Here is a 13,315-nt window from a genome sequence, read left to right as displayed (position 1 = left end):
CTATCTCGCCATGGAACTATTATAGGCGGTTTACAATAATAAATGCTTGAACTGAGATCATATGTGAGTGTGTAATATGTGTGTGGCTGTGTTACTGTGCAAAGTTACTGTGTAACTTTGAGGGCAGGTCATAACTAATGTTTTTGTGACCAACTTAATTTCAACCGGTTGTTAAGCAACGACTACCTGTAATACCTATCAGGATACCTTTAACCAAATGCAAGTTTCTCCAAAATCATGTCTAAGCCAAAGAAAGCACCCCTGCAACTTCCCCAAAAGATGCAACTATTTTAAAGTGATTCCAAATACACTGGTGTCCATATTTGGCCCTTTGAAACTAGAAGGTCTCTGCAAAGATCTACTATACAGCACTGTGCACTTTTACTCTAATGTTTATTTCATTTTATTCAATCCAATTAAAATTTGTTTTTAGTATGGTATCATAGAGAATCTTTTTCTTTAGCAAAGAGCTCAAGGTTGTTAAATTTACAAAGATCAGACTAAAATCTAATATGACACTCAAATATAGTTACAGAATAATTAGTATCTTATTATTTTCAAGTAGTAATTCCAGAAAAGAAAACTGTATTTGAAGATACCCCTTACAATTGGTTCTTGGCCCTTAAAGTAGATGTCTTCCCTTCAGCTACCAAGTACAAAATATATGCTCTTTTCTCCACCGTTTTAGCTTTACATTCTCTCAGCCTGGTTAGTTTCCTCACCAGAATATATAATTATATTTATTTTACTAAAATATTCTTCTTTTCCCTGTAATATCCACAAATTGCCTTCTCTGTGCAAAAGGAAAAATATAATGTATTCCTTTTTGGCATGCAAATATGATATATATGTTTATCACCTCAAAACTTCAATTTCAACAATACTGAATCTTGATATGAGTGTTGGGAAAATTCACTAATGCTAGAGGAAGGAGTGAGATAGTAATGTTCTATTCTCAAAAAGTGTTATTCTTCTAATAACACTTTTTCATATAATTAGTTGCCTCTATGAATGGAAAAACAATTTATGAAACAAGAAATAGCTGAAAATGTCTTTCTAGTATATTTGTGTTTACCACAATAACTATACTTAGTATTGAATATAAAAAATGTTTTCAAAATATTTCAAGGGAAAAGATATATTACTTTTTATTTTTTAATTTGGTAAAATAAGTAAATAAATGGAATAGAATCTCTTTTTTAAAAGTGGGCATATTGAACCCATAAATGTAGAATATATACTACAGTATATACCGTATTTTTCAGAGTATAAGACACACCAGAGAATAAGACGCACCTTAGTTTTTGAGGAGGAAAATAGGGAAAAAAAAAATTCTGCCTACCAGGTATTCTTCTGGCTAGCGTCCTTAGTCTAGTCAGCTTCAGCACATTAGTCCGCTGGTTTTGAGCGCGTGCGCACCGGGTTGGGGATAAAAAACAACTTCTAAAGCACAGCTGATCTTCGGAGAGAGAAGCAATGAGAAAAGCAGGCGAAGTGCGGAAGATCATTTGGCTTGCTAGCGCCTCATTAGGGCTGAAAAACAGCTTCTAAAGCACAGCTGATCATCGGAGGGAGCAGCAATGAGAAAAGCAGGCTAAGCATGAAAGATCGCTTCACTTGATAGTGCCTAAAAAAAAGTGGGCTGAAAAAAAGCTTTGAAAAAGCTACATTCAAAGTATAAAACACACCCAAATTTTCAGCCTCTTTTAGGGGGGAAAGTGCATTTTATACTCCGAAAAATACGGTATACATTTTACATTTAGGCAATTTAAAAAAAACCAAAATATATTTAAAAAGCCACACTAAACTAACAAATCCTTCAGTATTCTTTTATAGGTAGACCTCAACTACAAAATGCCCCCCCCATCTATGTACTTTGGGCTGCCCTGCATTGCACCTTGTAGGCAGCAAACAATCCCAGAAACACATAGCCCACCCAGCTGTTTTGTCTCCTAATTGCTGTGTCTAAAAAGGAGGCATTCAAGCAGTAAAACACTTCCCAAACATAGCTTAAGTCACTGTCTTTTTCAGCCCCATTGTAATCATGAACAATCCCTGAACAAGTCATAAGTTGAGAACTACCTATTGTTCAATTATCTCTATCATCTGAAAATTATCAATTATTAGTAATAACTAATATTGTGGATTCACTTTGCTTTTCTATAAAAAAAGTTACTTACCTGTCATTTATGATCCAATTCAGACACAGATTGAGTGAGGTAAGGTTTCTGCATTTCTTTACTATCTCCATCACAGTTTCATTATCCAGTTCTGTGATATGACGTAAATCCAAGCTGGAAAGGTTTCTTAGCTATTAATATAAATAAAACAGAAAGTAAAACATAAGCATATTTAATTATTCATATACTTATATGCAATGTTCTGCCTCCCATTATATTTTTATCTTTTTTTGAAAATAATTCCAAGTTCAAAAAATTTCATTCCAACCGAAGATAAAATTATTTTGTACTTGTATTATAAACAATTCCAAAGTTCTTGTCTGCCAATAATTATGGTTGAATTAATCTATCTATTTATATATTTAAAAAAGGATGTATATATGTATGTATGTATGTATGTATGTATGTATGTATGAATATATGTATGTATTTTCCAGCCTAACTCCAGAACGCCTCTAGCAATTTCAATCAAACGTGGTGCACAGATGACTTACTCTCTGGAAACAAATACTGTGGGGGTAAGACACCCCTAGCACCCCGTGTGTGTGTGTGTGTGTGTGTGTGTGTGTGTGTGTGTGTATTCCAGCATAACTCTGGAATGCCTCAATCAATTTCAACCAAAGTTGGTACAGATGACTTATTCTCTGGAAACAAATACTGTGTGGGGTAGGACACCCCCTAGCACCCCGAGGTGTGTGTGTGTGTGTCTGTGTGTGTGTGTGTGTGTGTGTGTGTGTGTGTGTGTGTGTGTGTGTGTGTGTGTGTGTTCCAGCATAACTATGGAACGCCTCAAGCAATTTCAACCAAACTTGGTACACAGATGACTTACTCTCTGGACAAAAAAATACTGTGGGGGTAAGAGACCTTTAACACCCCTTGGGGTGTGTGTTCTGTTAAGATACATCCTGTTGTGCCTTAAAATGGCACAGTGGAGTTGCCATGGTAACAGCACACCCTCCCGGCCCCGCCACAGCCGGCCAGGGGTTGTGAGAGGAGAAGGAGGGGGGAGAGAGGGGGAGAGAGATACAGGGGGGGGAGAGAGAGAGGGGGAGAAAGAGAGAGACATAGAGAGGGGGCAGAGAGAGAGACACACACAAAGAGAGGGGGGAAAGAGGGAGAGGATAGACACACAGGGAGATATCAGAGAGGAGGGAGAGGGGAGAGACACAGAAAGAGAAATACAGAGAGAGGAGACAGAGAGACAGAGAGAGATACAAAGACGGGGAGAGAGAGGGGGGAGAGACAGACACACAGAGATACAGATAGGGGGGAGCCAGCGATAAATAAATACCCGGGCAATGCCGGGTTATCAGCTAGTATAAAATATTTATTAATGCAAATATTAACAGTATAAAAATCACTAATTATACAGTAGTGGCCAAAATTGTGGAAACCTTTTGGGGAAAGTATATTTTCTAAAACTAGCTAATAACACCACTTTTTTTGGAGTAGTACCATAAAATTATATATCAATGGAAAGATAATTTAATCAAGAATGTAATGCAATAACTTTTATGAAAGATCTGCTAGAATAGCAGTTACAGTATAAAGAAGAAAAGTGAAACACGTAGAAAAAACAAGATATAAAAAATTATCACCATAGAAAAAACGAGATATACAAAAATTATCACATCAGTTAATACTTAGTTGGGTAACCTTTAGCATGAATTAGGGCCTTACAACATCTTCCCATGGAGTGAACCAAGTCTTTTAGTTCTGCAGCTGTTATAATGTGAAACCAAGATTGAATGATTGCTTCTATTAACTGGGTTTTATTGCTGGGTCGCTTCTGACTAACAAGTTTCTTTAGCCGGCTCCATAGATTTTCAATTGGGTTAAGGTTTGGGCTATTCCCAGGTCATTCCAGCAGTGGAATATGATTATCTTGAAACTCCAAAAAAAAGTGGGGTTATTAGCCATCTAACCTCAAAAATACACTTTTCCCAAAAGGTTTCCACAATTTTGATTTTTTAAAACAATATTTTTTTCAGTATTTATCTCCCAAGGATGAAAGGTTCCTCGAGTCTGTGGAAAATCTCTGATACAGCATGGATTTTCAATGGGAGGAAATGTCAAACTTCTAATGATAAATTAAAAGTAATAGAAATTAGAATTAAAATTGCTGAGAGAAACAACAACCTCAGTTATGCTGATGATGCCACTTTAGTATCTGAAAGCAGAGGAATTAAGGAAATTCTTGTGGAAGGCAAAAGAAGAGAGTTAAAGGCCAATCTGCTATTCCAATATTTTTTTTAAAAAGGCTATGATTATGTAAAGTCAAGGTCAGATTTTCCACTTGCAGTATAAAAAGGGTAGATGATCAAAAAGGCTGAATGAAGAAATTTTTATGTCTTTGAACTATGATGATATTTTGGACATACAATGTGAAGCAAAGAATCACTAGAGATCTTGATGCTTGGAAAAATTGATAACTATCAAAAAGGCGGCCAAGAGAAAACAATAGAGCCACATAGCATGGGGCCTGGCTACCTATAGAACCATCTTCATCCTAATACATCGATCCACTCCACCCAATCAGGCATTGAAAATATGTTATAGACACTGTAGACTTTTACAGACTTTTGTTTGGTAGGGTCTAGGAAGAAAACCTTCTCTTGTCATCATCAGTGCCCTGTGGAATGTTCTCCCTCTAAAGGTGGCCTTCTGAAAAGGAGTTAAACATGGCTCTACAGCCTTCTGTAGAAAGTCAAGAAAGGTAATGCAGCCATGGGGCTCATTGGTGCCCTGAACTTTTGCCCTTTGTGTTTTGACTAACTTTTAACGTGGTTCTATCAACTTTGCCTCCTTTTAAATTCTAAATTTTTCAATTCTTGTATGCTGTTTTTATATTTTAACATTTTAACATTAACATTAACATTTTAACATTAACTAACCTGTCTGAGAGAGATGGGCAGTTCAAATAGATACTAATATTTATAAGCATAAACTTATAAAAAATTTAAAAGGCATCTATTGACAGATTATCTTCGTGAAATGATATCCTTTTAAATATCTGAACTAAATAAATACATAATCAAATTAGGCATGAAGAGTATAATATAACTGAGATTTTCCCAGAACAAAGCACTTTCATTGGTTTTAAAATACAATAAAGTTATTTAAATTTTGGTGAATAGAAATGAATTTGAAAGCTACTGTTTAATTGTGCTTTTGAAGATATATATAGGAAGGCCTGGAGGAACGTTGTCCATGGGGTCGCAATGGGTCGGAGATTTTACCACTTTTATAAGAGATGGACACTTCAATTCTGGTAAATGATGCTCTGCCTTTGATTCAGTTTTGCCTACTTTCACTCACAATCTTGTCAATATAATTTAAATTCTATCTAGGACCTTTAGTATTATTCAGGACAGGTTGCCTGCTAATGCTATAGTCAGTATTCACATTTCAAAGTCACATTATTAGCAAAACCCAAAGAATTAGTTCATGGAAACAGGTAAAAATGGAGCTAAACACCAAGATTAAAACTGCTCATTTGGCCCCCATAAAATTATAATATTGCACTATCTTAAAAGGTAATATAATGATGTAATACAGCACATTACTATTCTGAATAATTTTATACTATGCTTTCCTTGTCAGAGTTGCTGGAATTTGAAACAGGAGTGTTCTAATCTTAAATTTATTTTGATGACCAATCTGAACATGAACTGAAATGCTTTTATTTTTAGCAAAATACAGGATAGTTCTACTCCTACATAGCCTGATTTTTCTTACCTTCCACTTATGATTGCAGACAAGGACTGATCTTTGTTTGTGTAGTAACAACCTACAGCTTTACCAGTCTGGTTTTCCACTTTCTTTCCTCATCCACTTTTTTCTGTTCATACACAGTGTTCTGCTCTTCCTGTATTGGACTACTTCTCCCTGTTGACTGACACTGCTAGAGCCATTCCCTCACCCAATGCCACCTTCTGTTCGTCATTTGATCATAGAAGCAGCTGATTAGAAATTCATTATTTTTCTGTTACTGTTACTGTTTGGTTTGCGGCACTATGAGTGAGGGTAAAAGAGGAGATCTCTGACCCCTTCCCTGTTGCAAAAATGGTCAGAAGCATGTAGAAAAAAATGCAGTTATAGAATAAAGCCTACATCATTATGAAATTATAATACTATACAAGGGCTAACACTGCCTTTTCTGATATAATAGAAAATACATAACAGATCCTATGCCTTAGTGGATGGTTTAGGAAGTAATTCTGAAGAGCTGAAGCAAACTGCGGTGACATATCTTAAGCTCCAAACTGATCAACCAAAAAGAAAGTACATTTTTCAACTGTTCTTAAAGAAGTCAGAAATGAAAATGTCCCTCTTGTAATACATCTTTTAACATTAGCCTCTGTATTAGAGGATTAGCAAGTGGCCAATATAATGTAACTACTCAAAAAAAAAAGTGAATCAGGGAAATTACAACTGGTATTATCTCTGCTCTGTATTAGTGGAAAACAAGATTTATTCACTAATTACATTCATATTTCACCTTTTGTCTGGAGCTCAGGATGACATTCTTCCTCATTTTAACCCTATAAGAATTATACTGGGCTGAAAAAGAAGAGAATGGGAACAAACAGAAAGTTCTCATAATGAAGGGAGGTAAACAATGAAACCCTGCATAGATAAGTATCAGAAACATTCATTAAAAATTATGGATGAAAAACCTAGATCTTGGGATGAAGTTTCCTAATTATATCAAATTATTTCTTTTAAAGTTGATAGAAGGGAAAAGGCAGAGCAAAAGGTTTAACAGTAATCCACAGACGTAATCCACAGATGTAAAAGAATGAAAGTGGCAAATCTGATTCATTATAAACATTAATCACAAGTAGTCCTTGACTTAAAACCAGTCACTTATGACTGGTCAAAGTTATGATGGACCCTCCCAAAAGCTAATAATGACCCAGTTTTGGTTTCCAACAGCTGCACACATCCCACAATCACATGATCGCATTTTGGGTGCCTGGCTCAACTTTACATTTTTCCAGAAAAAAAACAACCATAGAATTACATAAATGACCCTGGCATCTACTTAATGACTATGGCATTTACTTAAAGACTGGCATAAAAAAAAACATAAAACTGAATCTGGTGACGTGAACACTTTGGCTTATGACCATCTTAGCTTAGAATGGAAATTCCAGACTATTAGAGCTGTAAATTGAAGACTACTTGTAATGAACATACATTGCTAACAACATAATATGTTGATGACTCTGTTGGGAATCAGCATATAAATTTAATATAGAATAGAATTCTTTATTGGCCAAGTGTGATTGGACACACAAGGAATTTGCTCTTAGTGTACATAATAAAAAAATACATTCATCAAGAATAAAAAGATACAACACTTAGTGATAGTCAAGATTATCAAATCGTACTAGGAAACAAATAAAAACAATATAATTGAAAGATACAAACAATATGGATATAGTAATAAGTGGGAAGAGATAGATACTAGTAAGGAAGAGAAGAATAATAGTAATACAGTCTTAGTAAATTATTTGTGTTGTGGGAATTAGTTGTTAAGCAGAGTGTTGGCATTCGCGGAAAAACTGTCTTTGTGTCTAGTTGTTTTGGTGTGCAGTGCCCTATAGCTTCTTTTTGAGGGTAGAAGTTGAAACAATTTATGTCCAGGATGCGAGGGGTCTGTAGATATTTTCACAACCCTCTTTTTGAGTCGTACAGTATACAAATCTTCAATGGAAGGCAGGTTGGTAGCAATTGTTTTTTCTGCAGTTCTAATTATTCATTGAGGTCTGTGTTTATCTTGTTTGGTTGCAGAGCCAAACCAGAGAGTTATGGAGGTGCAGATGACAGACTCAATAATTCCTTTGTAGAACTGGATCAGCAGCTCTTTGGGCACTTTGAGCTTTCTGAATTTGTGCAGAAAGAACATTCTTTGTTGAGCTTTTTTGACCTTTTTGGTGTTAGGTGTCCACCTTGGTGATGCAGCGGTCTAAAGTGCTGTTAAGTAGCACTTAGCTGCCAGCTGCCTGCAATTACTGTGAGTTCAAATCTCACCAACCTCAAGGTTGACTCAGCCTTCCATCCTTCCGAGGTAGGTAAAATGAGGACCCGGATTGTGGGGGCAATAAGCTGACTTTGTATATAAAAAGAACACCGCTTAGGGGACCCGAAAGACCTACTAAGCAGGTATATACGAAAGTATGAAGGCTATTGCTTAACGCATTGTAAGCCGCCCTGAGTCTCCGGAGAAGGGCGGCATATAAATCAAACCAATCAATCAATCAATCAATCAATTTAAGTTTGAGATATGATACAACCTAGAAACCTGAAGGACTCTACTGTTGATACTGTGTTGTCTAGTATTGTAAGAGGTAGCAGTATAGGTGGTTTTTTTCTAAAATCCACCACCATTTCTACAGTTTTGAGTATATTTAGTTCAAGATTGTTCTGGTTGCACCACAAGGCTAGTTGTTCAACCTCCCCCCTGTATGCAGATTCATCGTGTATGTGTATATATGTATATATATATATAGTGTATGTGTGTGTGTGTATATATATTATATATATACACACATATGTACACACATATATATACATACACACACACACATATATATATTACTATTATTGTCTAAGCTGATGTGAATTGACAAGGAAAGGGAGCTCTAAAGGAGTATGTTTATTTGAAAAAGCCATGAACAAAACAAGCTTCAGTACCAAATAGAAAAGGCTATGAAAAGAAATTTGCTTCTAAGTTTTGCTATGGGAAGGATTCTATAGCATATGTGTGTCCTTTGTTTGAATTATAGCCATCCAGCATAGTTTTAAGCATTCTTGCAAGAGCTTCCATCCATCACAAAACTGATCCCTATTCCTTAATATGTAATTTAATCAATGTTGATGCATCTAGCAAGAGTTTGCCTGTTTAGAAATATCAGTAAATAACCTAGTTAATATACTTACATTGGTAAGATGTATTACTCCTTTAGATGTAACAGAACAGCCCATAAATCCAACATACTGTAACTCAGGACAATGTTCAGCGAATGCTTTAACAGACTGATCAGTTACCTAAATAACAAGAAAAAAGTTTACATTATTCTGAATTTTTAAATAATCAAAGTCCAAGAAAACATTCTAAAGAAATGCATGATGGTTTGCAGGATCTTCTTTTTTTTTTTTAACTATAACAGCATTAAAAATGGACTTAAAGACATTTGGGTAACCAAGAATAAGATTTTAAAAAATTCCCTTTTCAGTAAAAATCAGTAAAATACACAGAATCAAAATAGAAAAATTGGTTGTACTTGTAAGGATAATAAAATAAAAATCAATTCTCCAATTTTATTGAAGCCTAAACTAGTAACCAGAAATTACTAGTCTCTTTCAAAGCTCTTTCTTTGGCAGAACACCAAAACACACTTAAAATACCTAAACATTCAATTTTTTTAGAATCCAAAATATACTGAAGGCAATACACATACACCTTCAGAGTTAATTTTGAGAAAGGATAAGCAGTCAAAATAGGGTTGGGGTGGCTCAATGGCTAAGACACTGAGCTTGTCGATCGAAAGGTTGGCAGTTCAGTGGTTTGAATCCTTAGTGACGCGTAACGGGGTGATCTTTCGTTACTTGTCCCAGCTTCTGCCAACCTAGCAGTTTGAAAGCATGTAAAAAATGCAAGTAGAAAAATAGGGACCACCTTTGGTGGGAAGGTAACAGCGTTCCGTGTGCCTTTGGCGTTTAGTCATGCTGGCCACATGACCAGGAGACGTCTTCAGACAGCACTGGCTCTTCGACTTTGAAATGAAGATGAGCACCGCCCCCTAGAGTTAAGAACGACTACCACATATGTGCGAGGGGAACCTTTACCTTTACTTGGGTGGCTTACAATATTAATACAATAATATTGTATATTTTCCTAATTAAACATGGTAGAAATTTCAGCTTTTCATAGGCTCCTACTAATATCAAATATAGTTTTGTACAATTGGGGGATCTTGGGGTAATTTTTTCCGGACTAGCCAGAAATAAAGCTATAAACTGTAAATATTAGTTCCTTTAGTAAAGAAAAAGAGTCTAAAAGTTTCCTCAGTCAGCACTTGCAGTATCCATGTCAGCAATTCTTACCACTTTAATATAAAAAATTAATGTATTTTCACAGCCCAAGTACCTCATATAGCAATGGATATTTTAACTCTGTACTGTCAAGTAAAATACCAGGGGATTTACTAGATTTCCAATGTATCATCTTTTTATCTCCTAAATGTAATTTGGAAACTTCCAACTGACAATATAATTTTTAAAACTTCAATTTTTTTTAATGAAGGGAGACTGTTATGAAAGAAAATTGGTAACTCTCTGCAAGGATTGAGACTATTGGGCTTAATGCTGGGGTAATTCTTTTAAAATTTGGCTACAACTTTTCATTCTATTGGTTTCACTATCTTTCCAGTCTTTGGCAGTTGAAAATATTTACTTGTTATCTTGGTATATATGCAGCTGGTGACTTCACAAAAAAACAGTTTCATTGCTTTCTAGAAGTTGCATATTTAAGCAGTTGTTTCTAATTTTCTGTTCAAGCACAATTTCCTTTTGCCAGGCAACAATCAGATCCCACTAATTCCTACTGAATTTTAAGTGGAGAACTAGATAATTGTTTTAAAAAATAAAAGGGCATAAAATCTATCTGACATAAAATAAAGCTATGTGCAAATGTGCTTTTTAACAATGAGCATGCAAGTTGAAATTAAGAATCCATATTACTTTATATGATTTAAAATTATTTTTGTTCTTTCATACATATACCCAGCAATACAGCTAAATTCTAAGAAACAAATATACAGATAAAATATTTTTAATATACTGATAAAGAATTTGCCTATAAATTCTCCAACATTTCCAAGCATCTGTCCAGTGGTAACAGCCTTCAATCATGCCAAGAAATAAATAAATCCAGAAATGTCTCAAATGATATAAACCAGGGGTGGGTTGTACTTTTACCTTTACTACTGGTTCGCAACGGGAGCGCACCCGCATACGCAGATCACCCATGATGTCGTGGCGGTTGGGCAGAGCTTCCCGCCGATTTTACTACCGGTTCTATAAAACAAGACTGAACCGGGAGCAACCCACCACTGATATAAACTATAGTTTAAGTGGTCTGTGTTAGGATATGGTATAAGCCTAACGGGTTGTCCAGGCAATATATGTGTGCTATAACTTTAAATGTATTCTGTAACTTTAAGATGTAATGCTGAGTAATTGTACTGATGAGTCATTGCAATTGACTGCTGACTGACTGCTGACTGCAATTATCCTAATTGTACTGTTGAGTCATTGCACTGCTGACTTCACTTATCTTAAGTGGATAATTACTAGTGTAAACTGTATATAAGGAAAGAACCGAGCTATAGTCATTGTTGCTTGACTTGTTAGCTGGAACTGTTACCGTCGTGTGAAGAAGCTCTCATTGTGGATGGACCTGCTACCATTGTGATTTGTTACCAGCATTGAATTGCTGTTTATTACCTACTGCTGTTTGTATGGTAAGAAGATTTCTGTAACTTCGGACTGATTTGAATGGTTAAAGACTTGGATTGATTAAAAGACTATGCAATTGTTTTTCACTACAAAGTAAAAGCTTTGTTAAACCAATTTGTATGTATTGTATTCATTGCTCTCAGTACCGTTTCTCTGTGCACTTACTCTGCTGGTTGGTAACCCAACAATATCCTTAACATTCTGTTCATTTATTTTATTTCATTGCAACTGAACTCTAGGTGATCTACATGTAAGTTATAGTAAAACTATTATTGAGCATAACAATTACGTCCAATAACAGATGCAATCATTAAATAACTGCACAGGTTAGGGTGAACAGAGCATAAGGTGCCTCAAAGAGTGGGAGAGGTCCTGGGAGGTCTAACAAAGACTTAGGTCCACCTGCCCAGGGCTCCTGCACCTCTTGAGAGACAACCTGTGTTCTTTTTCCCACTCCTCAGACTCTCCACAGGCCTTGGGCCTGTTTTCCACCTACTTCTCTTCAGTTATTTTTTGAAGATCTTTTCAGCTCAGGAGGTCAGGGTAGGGGGAAGCCATACACAGAATAGTTAGGGGATAGAGAGGAAGAAAATAGAGAAAACAATCCAGTGGGATTTCTGGGTGGAAAACATGATTATCTAGCCAGTTTCTAAGCATTGGGATGTATTGAGGCAAAATTGGCAGCCAGGTGGCAGAACAGAGCTTCTCCAAACAATGACAAGATTACCTTCTTTAGCTCCAGAAAGCAGCTTCTCACAAGGAAACACACAGGATCATATAAAATCTGTAGAAACTCTCTAGGTATTTTGATAATAGAACATTGGGAGTTGTAGGACATTACGCTCATAGCCTCACATGGAGCTGGGGACACTGGGTTCGTCTAATCCAGTTCCTAGAGCATGTTGTAATGGAGAAATTTTAAAGTGTATAGAGGTCTTCCAATCAGAAGAGCATTTTAAATTGCTCAATGTGTGCACTTTTGACCCATGGGAAATATTATTCAGGAGTGATACTATTTGGCAGATCTGGTTGGCTTTTTACTCCATGTCATTAGTGGAAAGTAGTCACTTTTCAAGCATGGCTTCACCTCCAAATTGAACAGTAAAGATGTTGTGTTATGGGAATACATAGACAACAGTGATTGACATTTTCCCAAAAGATATATTCAGTTGTGCAGCAAGGGAGCCATTTAATATACATGAGTCCAAAGAAAGAGCCACTTCTTTAAACCAAAGACCAGCCAAGTTATTTCCAGAACACTCTGGTATGCATTCTAAATGGAGAGGCATGGATATTAAACATATTAATTTGCATCTCTTTGAGATATAGCAAAGAAGTTTCTATCAAGAGTTCCAAGGGCAGAAGGGATAAGCATTTTTTTTTAACTCATTGCTAATTAGAATAGCTATACCCCCTTCAGATGTCTTTTCTGAGATGTCTACAATGGTTAATAGTCAAGTCACTTGCAGAAGAAGAATATGAAAATCAAACAGATACTTGAAAAACAGATGATCTTTAAAACAGGCAAACCATCGTGCTATGTTCCAGAAGTAAATTGGCAGTTTCTTCAAAGAGATTATGTGATACCTTGCTTATACAATGTTCTT

General features: G+C 35.9%; 1 protein-coding gene across 1 annotated transcript in view; it reads right to left on the bottom strand.

Annotated features, from left to right (window-relative positions):
* The window catches only part of FBXL17 (F-box and leucine rich repeat protein 17), a 136,596-nt gene that overhangs the window by 85,260 nt on the left and 38,021 nt on the right, over positions 1–13,315 (bottom strand). Inside the window, exons 5-6 of the mRNA XM_070935735.1 lie at positions 9,129–9,236; positions 2,181–2,311 (exon numbers count right to left, since the gene is read on the bottom strand). Coding sequence (XP_070791836.1) covers positions 2,181–2,311; positions 9,129–9,236 — 239 coding nt within the window. The remainder of the gene's footprint in view (positions 1–2,180; positions 2,312–9,128; positions 9,237–13,315) is intronic.

The sequence above is a fragment of the Pituophis catenifer genome, unplaced genomic scaffold (assembly GCF_029215685.1).
Source record: "Pituophis catenifer annectens isolate HBS135680 unplaced genomic scaffold, rPitCat1.0.hap2 SCAF_2, whole genome shotgun sequence".
Taxonomy (NCBI): domain Eukaryota; kingdom Metazoa; phylum Chordata; class Lepidosauria; order Squamata; family Colubridae; genus Pituophis; species Pituophis catenifer.
This window is presented reverse-complemented; position numbering and strand designations above follow the sequence as displayed.